We start from the raw sequence: 22657 nt of genomic DNA, 5'->3' as shown, positions 1-22657 counted from the left end.
TACAAATAAGGTGCTAATAATAAAATAAATAATATAAAATAGTTAAATTGAATTGTAGCAGCCCCTGCTCAAGTTCACACAGCTTTGAGCACTTCTGCCCTGATCAACATGTAGCAGTGGCTGTGCTAGGCTAACTGACATCATCTGCTCAGCTATAATTTTACTCGGTACAATTAACCATTAGCTTAATAAAAAGATTGGTTAGATTTTTTTTTTACCGTGTAACTTCAGTAGCATGGGGAGCTATGTCACACCATAGTTTTGGGCAACTAACTACCCTAGCATTGACTGGGTTAATTACGGGTGTATATCATGTGTCCGAACGCTGAAATGTCCGAATGCCGAAACTACAAACTGGGAAGTTCGAAGTCTGAAAATAACGAAGCCATGGAACATCGAATTCTTTTCCATGGAAAGAATTTGGTGGGCCGTTTCCACGGCTTTGCTATTTCCTTCACTGTGGTGCGATCTCAGAGTTGGTATATTTAAGTAGGGGGGCACAGTCCCCCACATTGGGGAGTGTGGGGGCAAAGCCCCCCACATTAGAAACACTATGTAGTGTTTGTGTGTTTCCATGTTTTGTACCGGAACAGCGATTTTTTTCCCTGGGAAAAAAAAATCGCTGTTCTGAGTATTCGGAGTTTTAAGTTTTCGAACTTTTGGGTTTGATATTTACATAGTCGAAGTTTTGACACTACACCTATGTGATATGGACCCGTGAATTACTTGTGCTCAGATTCACTTGCCCAAAGGCTCCTCGATTTTGTCAATTCCAATGTCCTGGACCAGCTGGTTGACACCCCCACCAGGGGCGCCAACATCCTGGACCTGGTGCTTACAAATATGGGAGACCAATGTAGCTCCACCACTGTGAGTTCATCCCTGGCGAGATCTGACCACAAACCAGTTTCATTTGAGATAACTATCACAGCTGACCCTCCCATAACAGCAACTAGACTAAAACACTTCTCCAAAGCAGATTATAACCTCTTACGGGATGGTATAAATAGCTTCATTGCACCTCTTCCCTCAGACAGAACCAGTAACTATGCCGAGCTCTGCATCAATGCCCTAGAAAAGCACCTGTATAACTACATTGACTCTGCAATACCCGTTAGGATCAAAACAAGGTCTTCTAGGGAAAAACCTACCTGGTAGACAACCACCATTAACAGGTTTTACAATAAAAGGAAGAAACTGCTATCCAAGAGTAAGAAAGAGTGGGCTCTAAACTTGAGACGCTCCCTCCTCAGCTTAAATAAGCAAATAAGACTTCTTGTGAAGTCCTCCAAGGCAAACTATGAATCCAAGTTAGCTTCCTCAACCAAGGACAACCATAAGGCATTCTTTAGTTACATTCGTAACTTAAAAGGTAAGGCTCAGATTTACGCTGAACTGGTAATTAATGGTAACACATACACTGAGCCGGTGGACATAGCTAACCTGCCAGCCAACAGGTTCGATGAAAACGTCACCTCCCTGTCCCCGCCACATGTACTTCGTGACATCCCTGTCACCTGTCCCCTACCTTCTATTTCTAAACAGCAGGTCGTAAACACCCTCTCCAAGGCCAAAAACACAGCATCAATGGGACCTGATAACATCCCAGGCTGTGTCCTACATGGGCTCAAACAAGAATTAGCATCACTATTGGCTGCTCTTTTTAATCACAGTCTATGTACGGCTTCATCCCAGCTGAATGGAAAACAACCACCGTTATCCCCCTGACAAAGGTGGTGCTTCTACTGACCCCAGGAACTACAGACCTATTAGCCTGACTAGCCTTATCTGCAAGACCATGGAAAGAATCATGGACCTTATCAACAAAGATACAGGTGATATCCAAACAGTAGATCCTGCCCACTTTGGAATTGTCAAGGGAAGATCATACTTATTAAACCTGGTGGACTTCTTTGAGACAGTCACAAGAGCCCTGGACGATGGGAAATTTGTGCATACAGCCTACTTAGACCTGGCCAAGGCATTTGACACTGTCCCTCACTCGGGCATCATTGACAAACTCTCCCAGCTAGACATAAACCCTTATATCTTAAAGTGGGTTACGAACTGGCTCTCTGATAAAACCCATAAAGTCAAAATAGGGGAATCCACCTCCAACAGCAGACCTGTTACCAGTGGTGATCCACAGGGGTTAGTCCTGGGACCTCTACTGTTTGGAATCTATTTCTCCAAAGTACAAGCTAAAACCAAGGGACTATGGCTGACAAAGTTTGCTGACGACTGCAAAGTTAGTGCCGTCACAGAATCTCCAAACGATGTCAACATCCTTCAAGAAGGTCTTACGCAAACAAATGGTGCCAAAAAAATGGTCTCAAACTCAATGCAAAATCACCCCTTTTGGCAAGAGAAATGTTCCTCCAAATTACCACATCAGTGACAATACCCTAAGTACGCACTCAGTGGGGAGAGATCTGGGAACTCAGGTTGACAGCAACCTTGCCTTTGATCACCATGTCTGCAGAGTGGTAAGAAGGGCATTCTATATGGCTCACCTCATAAGTAAGGGCATTGCCTCGAGAAAAAGTGAAGTTATCATCTCCCTGTACTCTTCATTCATTAGGCCAATAATTGAGTGCAAACCCCTTTTTGGCATGTATCTTTCAAAGCACCTGTAGCAACTGGAGAGACCACAAAGGCTCCTCACAAAGAAGATTCAAGGTCTTCAGCAGTTATCCTATGTGGATCGGCTGAAATCAATGTAATTTTATTCTATTTCATACAGACTGCTCAGAGACGATCTCTGACCCCGCTTTATTGGAAATGCTGCACATCCACAAGTCAAATGGCACACTGATTACTCGCTCTAAAGACTTAAACCTGGTATGTGACATCAATACAGCCTGCTGGAGGGACAGATATGTCTCCCAGAGGTTACCACACCTTTGGAAAGACTCCCACTTCATATCAAACAGAGCACCTCATTGGCCGTCTTCACACACAGTCTGGGTAACCGTAAATTCACCCCAGGAGATCCACCTGTGTCCCTCTTGGACAGGGGCAATAGGTGTTAATCATGGTAACAAAGGTAGAATTTGTCTAGGTTTGTAAGGGCCTTCGGGCCATTAGCCTAGTAACTTCTTACGATCCTGTGCTGTAAACATCTCCAGGATTCACCTGATAAAGATGTTTAATAACATCCATTTATGTACTGTCGTATTTACAGTACGCTATAAAGATCCTAAGACAGTGAAACTTAATTGTCACAACTAAATTATACCAATTACACACAGATACACACAGGCACACCTAAAAAATAAATGAAACAGCACTACAGCTCCATTGACACTGCAATGGTGTAACATAGTTAATCCACAGTGTGTGTGTGTGGGGGGGGGGGCACTGCTGCCTCCCATGACCCCTTTTCTCTCTCTTTTACATTTCTTAAAATGTTTTTTTTTTTTTTTTAAATAGGTGAGAAATTAAGAGGCCGGTAGCATCCCCAACCTTGGATGCATTACAACAGTGGGTGACTATGTCAGTAATAAGTTATTTTGCATGTTTTCATCTTTTATAGGATCAATGAATTGGCATAGTCTGTTATGAGCTGCTGCGAATGCACAGTGCCACGGCAACTTACACATAAACTGCAATACTAAAATCTGTGTTTTTATTTATTTTTGTCATGTGTTTTTTTTTTCTTGCCTGCTGTGCAGGGGGGGGGGGGGTACTACAATATTATCTACTTGTGTGTCTGTAACTCTGATTATATGTCTTAAGACCATGCATGATTATACTTAATGCATAGGTATACTTCTCAATTGTCCCAGAGTCTGCCTCACATTTTTACTGTCCATCATGAAATTGTTGATTTTCTGGTAAATTACGGAGGATTACAGTCAATCAATAATGCCAGATAGGGTTACCACCTGAACCTCTTTGCGAGGGGCCGTCCCACTTTGGTCAGTTGTGTCCTGTGAAAAAAACCTAAACAATGGCAAATGTCCTCGGAGATTTTTAAGCCAAAATATATTTTTAAGATTTCTTTAATGGTTGCATAAACAGTTATTTTGTGTCTGGAACACATACATATTATATGAAATGGCAGAAGCAAGTCAAATGCTACAAAAATAAGCTTTCATTTTGGCAAAAATGTGAAATTCTCTCCTTTTGCACTGGCCGTGGGTTATGTTTTGATCCACAAAATCTCACATTCCTACAACTTTGGGCATTTGAAAATACTATTCTATAAACATTTAAAATGAATTAAGAATAACATTTAGAAACGGTCCCTGAGATTAGCCCTTTAACCCGTCCCATATTATTAGATAGAGGAATCTAGAGGTATGCGAACAGTAACTAGACGTTGAGATTTATTTTTCCTCTGGAATTGAAGATGTATCTGTTTATTTATTTTTTTCCTACAAAAAATTACGTCAATAAAAATCATCTTAAAAGCTTCCTTGTCTCATATGTTTTTATGCGAGCCCCCATGTAAGAGTAATGCCTCAAACGCAGACATTTTATATGACGATTAAAGACAACAGCCAAAAGTTTTGAGGTTATTTCTTTCTGTCAGTTATCTCCACAGTGACAACTGTAATGATGGACATGAATAACCAATGCCAACGTGTTACCATACTGTGCAAGCAACATGGTGCCATTATCATCAGCCCTCAATGCCTTTCTCACATATATAAGTAGCAATCATTAACAAAAGTACTAAACGATTCAGTTCTGGTTGCACACATCATAAACAGCTAAAACTGCAATTAAGCAAAATTCTATTAATACCGCCAGCAACTCTTATCACGTGACCGGAAACACTTCAACGAAAGGCAAGGGTCGTGCAGTGTGCACCTAGCCACTTCCTGTAACGACGACGGCGACTAACGGGGGGTGGTGGTAAGTGTTTGTTTTCGCCGGTTAGTATTGCAGTGCATCCGTAGCTAGAGCCGACCATGAGCGACAAAGACGAGAGGAAGTACAGCGGGAGGGTAAGTGTATCGTCAAATATTCCGAGGCCGTTTTTGATTTAGGCGCTATTGCAGCATCCTTGTTACCGGAAAATTACGTTGTGTTGTCACAAAATATTACTAAACGACAGGATTGTGGGGCGTTTTTTTCGTGAACCCTTATCATAATGTTGGGTCATTGTCTGTCTCTTCTGAGTGTGTAAAACAGAGTTTTTTTGGTGCTATGGGCGTACAGTATCTTTTGAATCTCGAAGTCTCCCTTTGCGGTTGACTTTACTTGCGCACGGAGTTTCTTTTCTAGCCGAGAACGTGCACCGCGTGGCTTCGTTGTTGGGACGCCTGCGCCAATCACGTGGAGGTTCTAGTTCTAGAAAAATCGGGCCGTCCCTTTACTGTAATAGTTTAATGAGTCTGTCCCGTTATGTGAAATGTCGCGACATTTCTAACTATGTTTGTAATTCTGCAAATAGGCTTGGTGTAAGTTTTAAAATGATTGTCTTGGAAACCTAATGTCAGTTTTCCCCACTGACTGATAAAACATTAATTTATTGTCCATGCATTTCCTTAGTCATCGAGTTAACTAACTTTCTTGTCGACTTTGTAGTTGGGGGGGGGGGGTTAGGGCAAAATAGAGACTTATTCAAGGTTGATCCCCGTTTTTTTAATTTTTTTGGGTCATGCTGTCCTGAGGGCTTCAAAAATCTTAATTGCTGGAAACTTTCAGTGTCGTCACACCCCCTGCCCATCACTGGCTGGACACTCGGACGTCATCGGGACTGCTTATTCCTCTTCCCTTCATAATCCCAAAGGTGTGGACAGTATTTTGATTTTTTTAGGGTCACGTTTTCAATTTTGGTGATATTGAAGTGTATTTAGCCCACCAGATGCGCAGTAGCAAGCCCCGCCCAAACCCCGCCTGACATATTACAATGTAATTAATATTCAGCATCCTGTGCCGAAAGCAACCCAATGTTTTATTGTAGACATTCACTACCAAAACAGAAACGTTTTACTAGGGGCGTAAAACAAAAATGCCTGTTGTACGTCACATTTCAGTCAGTCGGGCAGAGTTCACACCACAAAACAGTTTCTGTAAAAGATACTGTCAACGGCTCAAACTGTGTTTGCAGTACCAGCACTGTTGCACAACAGTTGTTCAGTGGGGGCGTAGCGCCCCTACAAAGAGGGCTGCAGTAATGGCTTGCCCCAAAAAAAGGAGTAATAATTTCGACGAGGATGGCGTTCGTTGTGCGCATGGATTCCGTGTCCATCCCGGTGTGTTTACATATTGAAACTCTGCCTGTCGCTTTGTCAATCACATACCACGCCCATTCATAGCGAACTAACCGGTGTGTTAATGTACTTCCAATATTGCCGGAAAAGCTACTGTTTTCTGAGTTTTGTAATATGCCAGTTCTCGTCAGTCACCTTCTTGGCCATCAATTGATACTTTATTTCTATAGTATGTGTAGCGTTGACCTGAACAGTTCGTTTGGCATATTTTTCATTGTAATAGCCTCGTGCCTCGGTGTTTAGCGTTGCTGTCTTACAGCAAGAGGTTCTGTGGTTCGATCCTCGGCTGGGCAGAGTCTTCATGTTGTCATTGTGGTTGCCTTTTTTTTTTTTCCGGGTGCTGTAGGCGGATTGGTCACTCTAACTAAATTGGCACCAAGTGCGTGTGTGTGCCTTCTGTGTAAGGTGAAATCATGAGCGGGCAGGTGATCCGCTGTGGCGACCCCTAACTGGGGAAAAGCTGAAAGAATAGGTTCTGTCCTTTTAGTCACAACATTAGCGTTACCATTGTGTAACAACATAATGCATTGAGTGGGAATGTACTAAGAAAACTAGAACGCTTTCCATATATCTGCAAGTGAAAGTCACAAAATGATAGATTTTTAAGTTCGATTTCATTCTGTCTTTTTTATCGCCCAATTTTTAACCGAGCTCCAGGAAGGAGAATGTCTTAAGTTCTCGGTAAGTCTCTTTCCTGGCGAACTGTAGAGAATGTAGACCTCTCTAATCACAAGTTTTCCATGAAGGACACACAACAGGCATCTTCTCCAAACAACACTCCCAAGAAAGAGGAGTTGGCCCCCCCGAAAACATTTTAACAGACAGCCAATCAAGTACAGTAGTACTCTACAGTCTAGCACCCACTCCACCAGCTTTGCAGTCTTACAACAGTGGTTACTGCTTTGGGGGAGAATAGATCACGTTTCACTTAAAATTTGCTAGCCTTCACTCAGGAAACTTTCAAAATAAAGTTCTTTGGATCTGCCTTCGTGAAGTTTTCATGTCTGCACGGTCCCCAAGACGGCGCCTTTTTTATTTGTTTCTTGAGAGTAATGATGTTGAGTATTATACTGTCTCGTAACACTGCTTGGATTTCTCAGACCTGGGTGGGGGATATTGTCTGGGACATTGATACCACTTCTACTAAGGTGTCAGTCCGATCAGTCACCAGATCCCCTTGGGCTCCTCCTGCAAGCCACTGCAAATACTAAGCATCAGGGCTTTGTTATGCTAACGTACACCTTGTGTCCCTGCCTCCTGTCTCATGTCCGCTGCATGTGGAAAAGGGAATGCCAGATCAGTTTCATGGCTCACTGAAGTTTAAATCGTTTATGCTTATCATGCCTGTAGTGTCCAGTACAACTGTAAAGATTTTAGACTGTGTAGCACTATTTTAATCACCTGCAGCAGGGTCTTCTTAAGCCACAGGTGACTGTCATAAAAAGAAAAAAGTTGTGAATCTGCATTTAGTAGTTCATCTGGCCAAGTTAGAATTCACAGGTGCATTCCCTACCAGACTTTGATTCCATCTTTATGCAAGCTTTGCAAATAACCTAAGAAATGCTTTTTAAATTAACACAGTTCTGAACTGTCAAGATGCTTGACTTATTTGTGCTTCTTCTAGTCATGATTTTCAGAAGATTCCTTTGACAGTCAACTTCCTGAATGAGCATAATGTATAGTCTTTAATCCTGTGTGGTTTGTGTTCTAGCTACAACAGAAAGTAAATTAAATTGTTGAATACATTCAGATCGTGTTGAGTGGAGTTGTTCATCTGTTGATACTTTAGTACACATTTTATATACCATTGGTATGGTTCATCTGTTTTAATCCTTTTTAAATTTGGTGTTGACGTCATAGCCACAAGTTTCATAGGATACAATTTTCCCAAAGCAGTATGTTTGGCCTCTTAACATGTTTTTTTTTAATTCCTATTGTCCTTATAATTCAGTATGACAGTGACTCCTCCAATGTCCTCTGTCGGGTATGAATTTGGTAACCTCTTGTTAGTAAGCTTTCTAATATCTGCTATTGACTTCCAGCTAGGTCTCGTAAATGAGACATCTGTGTTGTGCTCTGCTCTGCTTGTAGACTGAACACAGGAAAGGGCTCTGGCCACTAGCATGCTTCAGGGGGGATTAGATGAGCTGCTGTCACCCACCACTGTTATGGGGTAGGGCTTGAGGTAACTGTACACCCGGTGTACATCGGGGGCATCACAGTTTATCAGCTTAAGATTGGGGCTGGGGTGATGGTGTCTTGGCAGTACCCTTTCCCATTTTGAGGGGTTTTGACCATCTGCTATTTTTGTATAATAGCTTCTGGCTTTGTATCTTTGATTTGCCGTTAGATTTCTTGTTTGCTGGGGCTACAGTTGAGCTACTGCATAGACTGACCTCAAGGAGTGAGAATCTGAAGAATTGTGTTTGTGGTATTTCAGTAAAGAGCTTTGGGGGGATGGTATGTAGAATTGGCGGTCCTCCTTGGGAATACTGACAAAATGGTCCTCCTTGGGAATACTGACAAAACAGACAGTATTCTTGTAGCAATGAGATTAATGTTTAAAGCATTTATAGTGAAGTTGAGCGTAATGCTGAGCTACTGGAATTAATACTCTTGTGTTTATTATTGCAATTTTGTGACAACTATGGATTAGAAGAGTGGCACATAGTGCAGGTTACATCCAGTTTACTTACAGAAGTCTTCATCCACCACCATCACCTCTTCGGAATGGAACACTTGCTTAGACGTGTTATTGATGGAAGGGTTTGGTACAGTTCACACTTTGTACGTGGTATGAATGCATTTTGTGTGTGTTCGGGGGGGGTGTTATCAGCCTTGCAGTAAAAACAGTATCCTGTCTGGGACTGGTTCTATGCACTGAACCCATTTCTTGGCATGGGTTGCTCTGGCTGCCTGTGACATTTTGAGTAAGATGAGGTGGGTGTCTTAAGTTCAGAAAGCGTGCGTGCGCGCACACGTGTGTGTGTGTGTGTGTGTGTGTGTGTGTGTGTATGTTTGTGTCTCTGGTGGGTGTGTCAGTCATCTAATATTTTTAATCCTCTAGGCCAGTCAGTACAGAAGGATGCCTGCTGGGATATCCATAATACTGTAGGTGGCACCTGATTAAACTGAACATTTGTTAAATGTGTTTAGATTTTGTTACAGTATGGCATATTCTTCTTAGAACTTTGGTCCTGAAAAAGCTTCACTCAGAGAAACGTGTGCTTGGGAATTCAGAGAAAGAAGGGGGTGCTCTGAATTGGGTCCTGTGGCTAATGTGACTTTCAGTGCAAAGTAATAAAGGCAGTACAGTTGACTGTCTTCTGGCATTGTGCATCTGTTATCTGCTTGACCTTCCTGTGCCATCTGGACTGCCTGATGTGGTGTGAGCTTGCTTTAGAATTTAAGTGGGAGGCAACCCCCCCCCCCCACCACCACCACAACAAACTATGTATTCCTTCATCTTGCGTCCTTTTGTTTACTCGCTGCACTTGTCTCCTTGCCCTATTTAATGGTAGCATTTCCTTGCTGTGTGTTACCATGAAGAAGTTCTGTTCTGAGCTGTCATCTTTTGTAATTTGGACTTATAGATTATGTATTTGTCCATTGTTTTGCTGTTACTGCACCCATACAGTGCTGACATACCAGGAGTCTGCTACGTGACTTTTTTTTTTTATTTACTGTACTTGCGTGTTTAGAAAAAGTTGATTGTTACTTCCTGCTATACGTGTTTGAAGAGTTGGGCCAGGAGATCTTCAGTAACTGTCCCTCCCATTGGCTGGCATCCGTGAGAGGGTGTGTGGCTGCCATGCAAGTGTTCTCGAGCTCTGTGCAGGCTGTCCAGAAGACTCTGAAGTTCCAACTGTAAATGTAAGTTGTGAATATTTATTTTGACAATGCACACTGGCATGTTTCTATGCATTTCTGTAAAACATTTTTCAAGGCGTTTGTAAATGTTTGACATTGATTCAGTTTTCCAGTCGGAGCTAATTTGAAGACTAAAATTACAAGATTTAGTGCTACCTCGAAGACACTAGAATGTGTGTAACCTACCATGTGCTGTTAGTGGAAAGGAAAAATTGTCCATTTTTGGGGCTGAGATAGTAAAGGGAAGTCAGAATGTCCCTTAGTTGTGCACACTAAGGAATAAATAGCTACAATTTAGGAGTTCAGGCAAACCTGCAGACCAGAACCTTTTTTGCTCACATGTTTGTAATTCAGAGGCTTGGTTAATTTCCATGTTTTGTGTGTTGTGATTTTTTTTTTCCCCCTGAAAACTCAAGTTTTGCTCAGGAACACTAATTGCATCTGTTAACTGTTTTCCCACTTAACAGCATTGAAACAAAGAAAAAAAGTTACGGTAAGTATAAAATGAGATTTTTCTGTAAAGGGGGTGTGGCTTTTTTTTTTTTTTTTTTTGTCATGGCAGAACCAGGTAATGGTATTTCTGTGTACATTATTGGTATGTTGGATGAGCTGCAGCATTGCATTTCTTCATATGGAAACTGACAGAGTGCACATGTAAAGCTATTAACAGTTTGTTTTGGAATTTTTTTCTCTAGAACACTTCCTACAACAACCACTGTAGTTTGGAGTATTCCGTGCTCTGCATTCATAAGAATCGTTGCAAATATCAAAAACAGTTTTGAACTTTCATATTGGGTAAATATTTTCAGAAATAAGATGCTATGGGCACTTTAGCTGTTTAGGATAGTACTTGCAGTGGTTCTTGTGCCTTAGCAGATTCAGGGATCATTTTCCTGTGGATTAAAAATACATTGCGTAACTATGCCATCCTTCTCGACTAGGATATATTTTTGCCTGACACCCATCCGTCTGTCCACAACCCCCTCCGGAGGATATAACTTGCAGTGGTTCTTGTGCCTTAGCGGATTCAGGGATCATTTTCCTGTGGATTAAAAATACATTGCGTAACTGTGCCATCCTTCTTGACTAGGGTATTTTTTTTTTGCCTGACACCCATCCGTCTGCCCACAACCCCTTCCGGCACCCCCCTCAAATGTATTTTTATTTGTACCATATTCACCCAGGCCATGAGTAATATTTAACAAAAAACCAAATACAGCACCAAGGGGGTAAAGACTCCTATTTAATATTTATTTGTCCTACTTAGTACAGAGATAAAATCCTGTAAAATGTATTAAATAGCTGGGGAATTTCTTACTTGTGTTGCAATTTTTTTTTTTTTTGTTTATTTATTTATTTATTTTTTTACTTATGGGTTTGCAGCTGGTTTGTTTTTAGCAAATGGTACTACCGGCCAAAAAAAAAACAAACAGTTTTTTTGGCAAGTACTGTAAGTTTGTAACAGGAAGATGTTATGTGATCCTATCTCGCCTACATTCTGACTGATGGTTCGGAGCCGATCCCTCTGCTCCGACTCGGCACGCTTATGCCAAAGAGCGAAGTCTCTTATTGGCTGAGCTTACTATATCCCAGGATGCACCACTACCAGTCCCCCAGATCTCGTTTGCCGCTAACTAGCAAAGACGTGGTCTCGAGCTGGCTGAGCTAAGTAGTGTCTTTTCACTAACTTTTTCTGTCAGAAATTTGCTAATTCTTTAACAAAAAGCTGTTTTAACAGCTACTCTGTGCTGTGTGTGTGTTTTGAAAACTTTTTGTAAAAAATTTTGTGTGCGATTGGTGTTTGTTCCAGTACAGGCTCCCTTCATCCATAGGGCCTTTCCTGTTGGTTAATCCCTTTGAACCTTAGGGGTTCTTGGATTCCTGTATACTTTATTCACTGTTGTATGTCTTCAGTTGGCCTTTATTAATTGGCTATCATTGTAAACGGCAAGTTAATCTTGTAGGGTCAGTCTTTCCCAACAAAGTTTTGTCTGTGAGAGAGTACTCCGTTTTTCTTATAATGTCTCAGGCTCCTAGGCCTTCGGGCTTCAAAAAGTGCACTAAATGTAGTTTTAAGATGTCTATCACGGATGACCACTCTCTCTGTGTATATTGTTTGGGCGCCAAACATTTGCAGGAGTCCTGCAGCGTGTGTCACGCTTTTTCCTTGAGGGTCCTCCAAGAGAGGAAAAATAAACTTATATTGAAAGGCCTTATAAAACCCTCTTTTGAAGAAGCTTTAGCATCCTCTCCTTCTCCTGCTAAAAAGAAAAGGGCGTCTGCTCCGACCAGTCCGTCGGATCCGACCGCCAAAAGACATAGGCAGGCTTCTCCTTCGGCTCCAAGGACTTCGGAGCCGAGGGCGGAACGGTCTGCCTCGATGCCACCAGTCTCGACTCCTCTGGCTTCGGAGCCGATGGCTGGGGCATCGAGAGGCGGGTCACCTTCATCGGCTCCACTGGTCTCTGAGCCGATGAAGGTTGTCCGCTCAGACACTTCCTCCTCGGCGCCTAAGTCCTCCTCGGCACCGATGGAAACTAGTTTGGGTATTCCTTCGGCGCCGATAGTCATCGAGCCGCCTCGGAGCCGGTCCCCTAGCCCCTTGGGGCCGTTGGAGAGGCCAACTCGAACCCGTTCAGTATCCTCTAGGTCATCGAGGATGTCAGATTCGGACATAGACAGGGTGCTCCAAAGACTGTTCCAGTCCCCAGTCTTTCAAAAATTTGTTTCGGCTCCAACCCAGTTGGCTTCGGAGCCGATAGCCCATGTCATTGCCATTCCTCCTCCGACCGCTTCGGCTCCGTCGGAGCAGGTGCTGTTGGAGCCGGTGGAGATCCTAGGGTCGGCTCCGACCCTTACTCCAACCCCGGCCTTCGGGTCCGAGTTTGGCACGCGGACTTCTTCAGCTGGACCCGGGGGTGACGTTTCGGGACCTATGCTGTCTGTTCCGAGCCTCCCTCTCGGTGCTTCGGCTGCAGGACTTCCGTCTGCTATCATGGCTCCGGGGACCGGACACTCCCAGGATTCTGGGGGTCCGGCTTTCAGAGCTATGAGGAGTGCCTTGGCCAAGTCTTCGGCCATCTCTCCGGCTTTACCAGCACCTTCCCTGGGTGTGGAGACTGGGTCTTTGGCAGTTCCCCTGTCCTTAGGCAGCGGAGCCCCGGGGCCTTAGGTTACCCCCACTGGGGGTTCCCCTCCTCCTGAGGGTTCTTCGGAGTTGTCTTCAGAGGAGCCCCCAAGGAAGAGATCGTGCAAGAGGAAGCACGTGGACTCCCCCGAGTCTTACATCGGACACTGATCTTGATGATGCGGAGGGGTCCCCGAAGTCGTCCTCGGATGATGTCTCATTCGCAGACATTTTAGAGATCCTCAAACAACGAGGCGGCTGGATATTCAAACCCCCCCTCTGCTGATGAGTCAGTGCTTCTCAAGGCCTTTGGGGCTCAGCCCTCCGCCTTCTGGGTGTCTCCGCCCTTCGACGAGCTCCTGGATTTGGTTTGTCGGAGGGCGTGGGAACATCCAGATACTGTGGAACCAGTGCCTTCTCGCCCTAACAAATTTTTGTCTGCCCCACCCGAGAAGGAGTTCTTGACAAAAGGCGTGGCTGTAGATGCCATGGTGGTGGCATCTGCTACACAACAGGACGTGGCAGAGGCTTCAACGTCCGTCCATCCTCCTAATAAGGAGTCTAGGAGCATGGACCGCACGGAAGCGCACCCTGACTTCAGCGGCCTTTACACTAAGGTCCCTGAATTATTTGGCACATTTTACCAGGCTACAGAGGGATCTGGTCAAGGAGCTGTCAGATTCCCTCTCGGGTAACCTACCTGAGCAGCTAGCCCAGTCGGTTAGCTCTCAGTTGGCTATCCTTACCTCGATTTCTAACTCGTCCATGAGGCTCATTTCATATGCGGCCGAAGGCGGGCAGAGCGGCAGGCACAGGCGTGGCTCTACGGAGACAAGCCTGGCTCCGTTGTGTCATTTTGGAGGCCTTCAAGTCTTCCTTCGCCGACGCTCCCTTTGATGGGTCCTCTTTGTTTGGACCTAAGGTTAAAGACACTCTTACCCGCTGTGAGCAAGAGGGAAAAACTTTATCTGCCGTAGGTGCACGTTATTCCACTCCCTTTCGGCATTATCCCAAGGCTAAAGGAGGAGGGAAGATGTGGTTCGCAAATCACGTAAGTTTTTTCATCAACAGCAGGAAGATTCCCCTTCCAGAGGCAGAGGACGGGGAAATTTTTCTGGGAGACGCCGTCCCAGAGGCGGCAGAGGGCCCCGCAATTCTGGAGACCGTGAGTCCTTTCGTGGCTCTTCAGCCTCCCACACTTCATGAGGGATTGCCCGGCTGTGCTGCTCCGGAGCCAGTCGGGTGCCGTTTGTATCACTCAGGACAGATGGGTGCTTCGGATTATTGCCGGAGGTTACACCATTCCCTTCACACACTCACCCCCACCATCCAAAAAAATCCCGGACCCACCACCCAGTCAAAGGGAAATTGCAGCCGCAGAAGCGTCAAAGCTGCTAGAAAAATGAGTCATCCAACCGGTCCCCACAGACCAGATCGGATCCGGAAATTACTCAATGTTCTTTTTAGTGCCAAAAAAGACAGGGGACCTGAGACCAATATTGGATCTCAGCAAACTAAACCAATCCGTCATGAAATCCAAATTCCGAATGGTCACTTTACAATCCATTCTCCCATTGTTGGAGAAGGATGTTTGGATGTGCTCCATAGATCTCAAGGACTCCTATTATCACATACCAATACATCGGGTGTCCAGGAAGTATCTGCGCTTCAGCCTGGGAGACAGTCATTTCCAATTTTGTGCACTGCCCTTTGGTCTCACCACAGCCCCCAGGGTGTTCACCAAGTGTTTGGCAGTAGTGACTGCTCACCTGAGGAGTCTTGGATTCCAAGTGTTTCCCTATCTGGACGACTGGCTCCTGACTGCCACCACCAGGCATCTACTAATGGACAACCTCAAAGCCATCATCTCCCTGGGTGCTACCCTGGGAATTGCATTCAATTGGTCAAAGTCTGTCATGCTGCCCTCTCAGCGCATAAGGTTCATAGGAGCAGAGATAGACTCAAAATTGATGCGCGTCTTTCTTCCTACCGAAAGGATTCAAACTTTACAAGGTCTTCAAGCCCTGCTTTCAAGATCCAAAGCCCCAGCCAGGATGGTCCTGCAACTTTTAGGTTCTATGTCTGCCACGGTTCTCCTAGTTCCACTGGCAAGATTGCACATGAGGATTCTTCAGTGGCTGTTATCGACTCAATGGTCCTTTCAGAATCTCCCCCTCAATCACCCCATTATGATTACAGAAACGTGCAAACGGGACCTCCGCTGGTGGCTTCAGCCGTCCAATCTGAATCAGGGAAGACCTTTTGTTATCCCCCTCCGGTGGCCACCCTGACAACGGATGCCTCCCAGACAGGGTGGGGGGGGGCATTGTCTGGGCAGGTTAGTTCAGGGTTCTTGGCTTCCAGACGAAACCTTTCTCCATATCAATGTATTGGAAATGAGGGCTGTACTTCTGTCCCTACAGGCCCTCCACAAGTTTCTCCCTCAAGGCATTATCGCTATCCACACAGACAACATGTCGGTGGTCTGGTATCTAAACAAGGAGGGACCAGATCTTACCCCCTTTGCAGAGAGGTCATGAGGGTGTGGGAATGGGCTGTAGCTACCAACCGTTTCTTGGTAGCGACCCACATTCCAGGGAAATCCAATATATTGGCAGACAGATTAAGCAGGACGATTCTCTCTCCTCACAAGTGGTCCCTGAACGAAACCGTAGCAGCTCAGGTTTTCAGAAGATGGGGAACCCCGTGCTGCGACCTATTTGCAACACCACTAAACGCAAAGTGCAAGAGATTCTTCTCCTTGACTCCACGTCAGGGGGAGGCAGCTATGGATGCTCTAGTCCAACCTTGGCCAACAGGACTACTTTATGCCTTTCCTCCGGTTCCACTTCTCCCCAAAGTCATCCAGAAAGCTTCTCAATTGGGGTCCACAATGATACTAATTGCTCCACACTGGCCTCGTCAGGTATGGTTTCCCTACCTGAAGAAACATGCTGTGGACGATCCTTGGTTTTTGGATCTAACTCCGGATCTGCTGATTCATCAGTCGGGACGACAACACCAGTCCCTTCACACTTTGAAATTGACAGCTTGGCTCCTCCACTTCCGACTTTAGTCAGAAATCACACCTTAGACCCAGAAGTTATTCACATTTTATCTTCGGCCCACAAACCCACCACTAAGAAATTGTACCTCAGTAAGTGGAAGAGGTTTGCTATCTGGGCTCAACTCAGGGGCTTAGACCCCATCACTGCCCCGATTCCAGAGGTTTTGAAATTTTTAACATCCTTGTTTAATCAAGGATCTTCAGTCTCTACTATTAAAGTCCAACTAGCAGCTATCTCTAAATTTCACGAATCCATGGATCCACCGTTGATGAGCAGCAGATTATGCAAAACTTTCAATGTTAAGTTGTCTATCTCGCCTTCATTCTTGCTGGATGGGTTCGGAGCCGACCTCGGCTCCGACTCGGCCACTCTAAAAGCTCGAGAGTTGGTTCCACCGGCTCGAGGCTCCCCTTATATCCCACAATGCTAGGCGAGAGTTACCTCAGATCTCGTTTGCCGCTACAGCTTTGAGGTTGGTTTTCTACCGGTTCTTGGTAAGTGACTTTTCTTGTTGAAATTAGTCTTTCAAAACCCCTTTAATTTTAATATATTTACTTAATTCCCTTAGTTTAGAGAAATTTTTATCCCCTTCTAAAAAATTTCCGTTTTTTTCCCTCAAGAACCTTAGGTTCTTCCCTTGGGCCTACAGGCCTTTCCTTCCCTAGTGGAGTGTGTGTGTATTATTTTATTTTAAAATCCTAGTTACTGGTTTTATTATATTTTAACTTGACAGGGTGTAACTAGTGTGTTTGTGTGTGTGTTTGTGTACACCTGTTCAAAAATGTCTAAAGAAGCAAAGGTCTCCGGATTCAAGAAGTGTGATGCGTGCTGTCAGAAAATGTCTCTGACAGATGCTCACACTTCTTGTGTCTACTGTCTGGGGCCTTTGCACCTGCAGGACTCCTGTGCTGTGTGCCATGGCTTCAGCCCCAGGGTCCTGCAGGAAAGAAAGAATAAATTGATACTCAGAGGCTTACTCAAGCCAGAGGATTCCCTGTCTGTTTCAACAGGGAAGCCCTCTAAGGCATCTAGGTCTTCGGCTCCGGCAACTGAGCCGAGACCTAAGGTTTCTCAACCTCTGCCTTCATCGGCTCCGGCTGGAGCCGATAAGTCTCAGTCCACAGTTTCTGTGGCCGTGTCGGCTCCGACCAGACCTTCGGAGCCGACAACTAGGAAGAGGTCCAGGTCACCATCTCTTGGCTCCGTTCATTCGGCTCCAGGATCTCCCCTGCTGTCTGAACGGAGCCAAAGATCTCACTCCTCTAGGTCATTGAGGCTGTCGGATCATGACCTTCAGAGGGTAGTGAATCGACTACTTAAATCCGAGGCACTGGCCCAGATGCTTCAGAGCCCGACTCATCAGTCGATGCCTGCCCCGGTCCATCAACATATTCCTCCTTCGACTCTCTTGAGCTCGGAGCGGGTCGTCGGAACCGAGACTGTGATAGCGTCGGAGCCGATACAATTGTCTTCGGCTCCGTCGTCGGCTCCGTTTTCTTCCTTGGAAGAATCTCGGCGCCGGACTTCGCTCGTCGGCTCCGAGGGGGTGAGTGGCATCGGACCCTTGTCCGACCCCCCTCTCCCTCTCGGTGCTTCGGCGCTGGTGAGTTCGGCTCTGACATCGGCCTCGAGCCATCACTGTCGGTGCCGAGGGGTTCTTAGCTTCTCGGGCGGGGACCTCTGGCTCTGCCTGACAGGGGTGCATTCGAGGTCATGCGGAGTGTGTTAGAGCCTGGCTCTACTCCACAGTCGGCTCCGTCCGCCCCTCCCTCTACGGTGCCTCAGACTAAGTCGACTCACTCCCTCATCCCGGACCGCAGAGAGCCAACTCCTCAGGAACCCCCTGTGGGGATTTCATCCTCTTCCGAGGCCTCTCCTGATTTGGCAGAAGAGCCCCCTCGGAAGAGGAAGTGTAAGAGGAAACACATTGACTCACCTGAGTCCATCACATCAGACACAGATTTGGATGATTCTGAGGGTTCCCCCCGTTCCCCTTCTGAAGATGTCTCATTTGCAGACATTCTGGAGATCCTGAAACAGAGGGGAAATTGGCCAGCCCTCCTCCCTTCGGAGGACGAATCTGTGTATCTTGAGGCGTTTGGCTCTCGTCCTTCCACCTCCTGGGTGTCCCCCCCCCCCTTGACCCCCTCATGCAGGTGGTTGCTAAGAAGGCATGGACGGCTCCTGATTCAGTGGACCCCACTCCCAGGAGACCCACCAAGTTCATAACAGCTCCAGCAGACAAACAGTTTAACAAAAGGAGTTTCTGTGGATGCTATGGTGGTAGCTGCTGCCACTAAGAAGGAGCTAGCTGATCCTTCAGTACCTGTCCATCCACCTAACAAGGAATCTAGGTCCATGGACAGGTACGGGAAGCGGATGTTCTCGTCAGCGACATTTACCATGCGTTCGCTGAACTACCTGTGCCATTTTACTCGTCTTCAAAGGGACTTGATCAAGGAAGCGAGTGAAATGTTAAAGGACCCTACAGCTGCGGGTTTCCAAGATAAGATGAACATGCTGCTGGCTACCCTTAACTCCATAACCAACTCCTCCATGCGCCTTCTTTCTTACGCGGCTGATGGAGCGAGCAGAGCCGCAGGGACAGGTGTGGCCTTACGTAGGCATGCCTGGATGCAGCTATGCAATTTTGCGGACCCCTTCAAGACGTCTTTCACGAACTCCCCGTTTGATGGATCATCCCTCTTTGGTCCTCAAGTGAAAGAAACCTTGACTAGGTGCGAGACTGATGGCAAGACCCTTTCTGCCGTCTGAGTCCGTTTTTCTACTCCTTCCAGGCCTTACCCCAAAGGCCAGAAAGGTGGAAAGATGTGGTTCCGTAAACAATCTCAAGGGACTTCGCCTACTATCACATAAAAATGAACAGACGCTCCAGAAGATTCCTCCGCTTCAGGCTGGGAATCAGTCATTTTCAGTTCAGGGCCCTGCCCTTTGGTCTCACCACTGCCCCCCGGGTGTTTACCAAATGCATGGCAGTGGTAGCTTCTCACCTGAGACGACAAGGATTCCAGGTGTTTCCATATTTGGACGACTGGCTCCTCACAGCTCCCACCAAGCATCTCCTTCTGATGGCCAGAGATTACACTTTTCGCGTTTGTCAAAAGCTGGGTATTTCAATAAATTGCGAAAAGTCTGTTTTGTCGCCTTGTCGTACTATTACCTACATACAGGCAAATCTAGATACAATAAACATGTCTGCAAGACTAACACATCAGAGAATAACAGACATTCACAAATTGGTATCACTCCTTTTCAACAACAACAGAATCAAAGCCAGATTAGTTCTGAAGGTGTTGGGAATTATGGCAGCCATACCTCTGCTTCCATTAGCCAGATACCACATGCGAATCCTTCAATGGATGCTCTTTACTCAATGGTCATACCAGCAACTTCCAATGTCTCACACCATTATGATCACGCAAGCGTGCAGAAATCATCTCATGTGGTGGATGTCTTCCCCCCAGCTCTTGTCGGGAAGACCCTTTGTTCCACCTCCTCCGGTTGCTACTCTGACAACGGATGCCTCCCTGATTGGGTGGGGGGGGCATTATCAGGGCAGGACGGTCCAGGGCACATGGCAACCAAACGAGTGCCACTTGCACATAAATGTTCTGGAGATGAGAGCAGTGCTTTTAGCGTTGCAAGCCCTTCAAGACTCTCTTCCCTTGGGAACGATTGCAATCCAGACAGACAATATGTCTGTAGTGTGGTACATCAACAAACAAGGCGGAACCAGATCTTACCCCCTGTGTCGAGAAGCACTCTGACTGTGGCAATGGGCGATTTCTTCTCAGCGTTTTCTGATAGCAACGCACATCCCCGGGAAGTCCAATCAAATTGCGGACAAGTTGAGCAGAGCTATACTCATGCCTCACGAGTGGTCTCTGAAAGACTCTGTAGTGAGAGAAATTTTTCTCAAGTGGGGTCAGCCTTGCTGCGATCTTTTGCTACTCCCAAAACAGCAAGTGCAGAGAATATTTCACTCTATTCCTTTACCAGGCCAACCCAGCAGAGACGCTCTAGTCCAAGTTTGGCCCGGGACTTCTGTATGCATTTCCTCCTTTCCCACTGATCTCTCAAGTAATACAGAAAGCTATCGCTCAGAAGGCCTCATTGATCCTCATTGCTCCTTACTGGCCTCGACAAGTGTGGTTCCCCTTTCTACATAGTTTTCTCTTGAGCGACCGTGGAATCTGGACCTAGTTCCAGATCTTTTGATCCATCAGTCGGGTCAGTTTCATCGCTCCTCCCTCTCTGAACCTCACTGCTTGGTTCCTCCAGTTCCAACCTTAGCCAGGCTTCCTCAATTATCTCACTCTGTTAGAGATATTTTGATAGCTTCCCATAAATCTTCCACTCGAAGATTTATTTGAGTAAGTGGAAACGCTTCACATATTGGGCTCAAGGAAAGGACATAGATCCTTTCACTGCTTCCATCCAACTAGTCCTCGATTTTCTAGCTGAACTCTTCCATGCAGGTTCATCTCCCTCTACACTTAAAGTTCAATTGGCAGCTATTTCTAACTTTCATGTGGGTATTTCTGAATCTGCCCTAATGTCCCACAAGCTCTGCAAAGCCAAAGGAGTTTTTCTTCTCAGACCTCCTATAAGAAATCCTCCTTCTCCTTGGGACCTAAATTTAGTTCTTGCTTCTTTGATTCTTCCCCTTCGAACCTGCAGTCTCCTGTTCTTTAAAATTATTATCATGGAAAACTCTTTTTCTGGTAGCTATTACATCAGCTAGAAGAGTTTCAGAGCTTCAAGCACTCAGCTGTCGTCCTCCTTATCTTTTGTTTCATAAGGACAGAGTATCCTTACGAACTAACCCGTCCTTTTGCCTAAAGTGGTCTCGACGTCAAATCTGAATCAAAGCATTGATCTACCGGTCTTTTTCCAGAATACTCCAATAGGTCTGAACAAAATTACACTGCCTGGATGTTCACCGTCAATTGAGGTACTACTTGGATAGAACTAAACAGTTCAGAAAATCTGATCAGCTGTTTGTCTCCTATGCAGAGAGCAGAAAGGGACTTTCAGTTTCAAAGGTATCATTATCCAGATGGCTAACATCTTTGATTTCCCTTGTATATGAAATTAGACATCAAAAGCTGCCTGATAAACCTAAGGCTCATTCCACCAGAGCTTTGGCTACTTCTTTAGCCTTCCAAGACAGACTGCCTATCGACACCATTTGTGCAGCGGCTACTTGGGCTACTCCTCACACTTTCATTTCTCATTATAAGTTGGATTTAGCTTCTAGGCATAGAGCTAACTTTGGTTCCACTGTTCTCAGGAGTCTGTTCCGTTAGGCCACCCGGGACAAGGTGCTAGGACGGTCCCATCCAGCAAGAATGAAGGCGAGATAGACAACTTAACATATAGAAGTTATGTTCTTGCCATAACGTTCCATGTTAGTTGTCTTCTTCTCGCCTTCTTCTTCCACCCTCCTTCCCCTGGCCTGGACAGACCTAGAGGAGTTCTGATTGTGACCTCTCTTTCTACCACCTCTTTCTTAGACATATGCTATTATGCATATTTCCTGGTTCAGGATGTAGGTCACCCTTCTTTCTTCCTGTTGTTAGAGGTGGACTCTGTTTTACAGTTATTCTGTTACTATTATAAGCTGGGGTTAGCTTACAAACGAGATCTGAGGTAACTCTCGCCTAGCATTGTGGGATATAAGGGGAGCCTCGAGCCGGTGGAACCAACTCTCGAGCTTTTAGAGTGGCCGAGTCGGAGCCGAGGTCGGCTCCGAACCCATCCAGCAAGAAGAAGGCGAGAAGAAGACGACTAACATGGAACGTTATGGTAAGAACATAACTTCTATTTAAAGGTGCTGGGCTGTTAAGACCCCCAGTTTTTCATCCTGCGCCTCCGTAGGATCTTGATTTGGTACTTCGTGCCTTAACATCTTCCCCTTTCGAACCGGCTGCTACATGTGAGTTAAAATATCTGTCTTGGAAAACTGCCTTCTTAGTTGCAATTACCTCTGCAAGAAGAGTTTCAGAGTTTCAAGCCCTATCTATCAAACCACCGTACTTGATTTTTCACAAGGATAGAGTATCACTTAGGCCTAACCCATCTTTTGTCCCAAAGGTTTGTTCTAATCTCTGTCTCCAACAATCTCTAGAGCTACCGGTTTTCTTTCCAAAATTCTCCAAGCGGAGTACACCCTCCATAAATTGGATGTTCACAGGCAATTGCGCTTCTATCTAGACAGGACTCAGCAAATTCAAAATCAGACCAGTTGTTTGTGTCCTTTTCAGACAATAAATTGGGTAAAACCATCACTAAAGCTACTATCTCCAAATGGATTAGAGATTGTATAACTCAGGCTTATTCCT

General features: G+C 45.5%; 1 protein-coding gene across 3 annotated transcripts in view; it reads left to right on the top strand.

Annotated features, from left to right (window-relative positions):
* Positions 1-4806: 4806 nt before the first annotated feature.
* TRA2B (transformer 2 beta homolog) overlaps positions 4807-22657 on the top strand; it is a 668812-nt gene continuing 650961 nt past the window's right edge. For all 3 annotated transcript variants that reach the window (XM_044075946.1, XM_044075947.1, XM_044075945.1), the window contains exon 1: positions 4807-4955. In XM_044075946.1, the coding sequence (XP_043931881.1) occupies positions 4920-4955 (36 nt within the window). In that variant the 5' untranslated portion in view covers positions 4807-4919. The remainder of the gene's footprint in view (positions 4956-22657) is intronic.

The sequence above is a fragment of the Protopterus annectens genome, chromosome 6.part1 (assembly GCF_019279795.1).
Source record: "Protopterus annectens isolate FY-2018-M chromosome 6.part1, PAN1.0, whole genome shotgun sequence".
Classification (NCBI taxonomy): domain Eukaryota; kingdom Metazoa; phylum Chordata; order Ceratodontiformes; family Protopteridae; genus Protopterus; species Protopterus annectens.
This window is presented reverse-complemented; position numbering and strand designations above follow the sequence as displayed.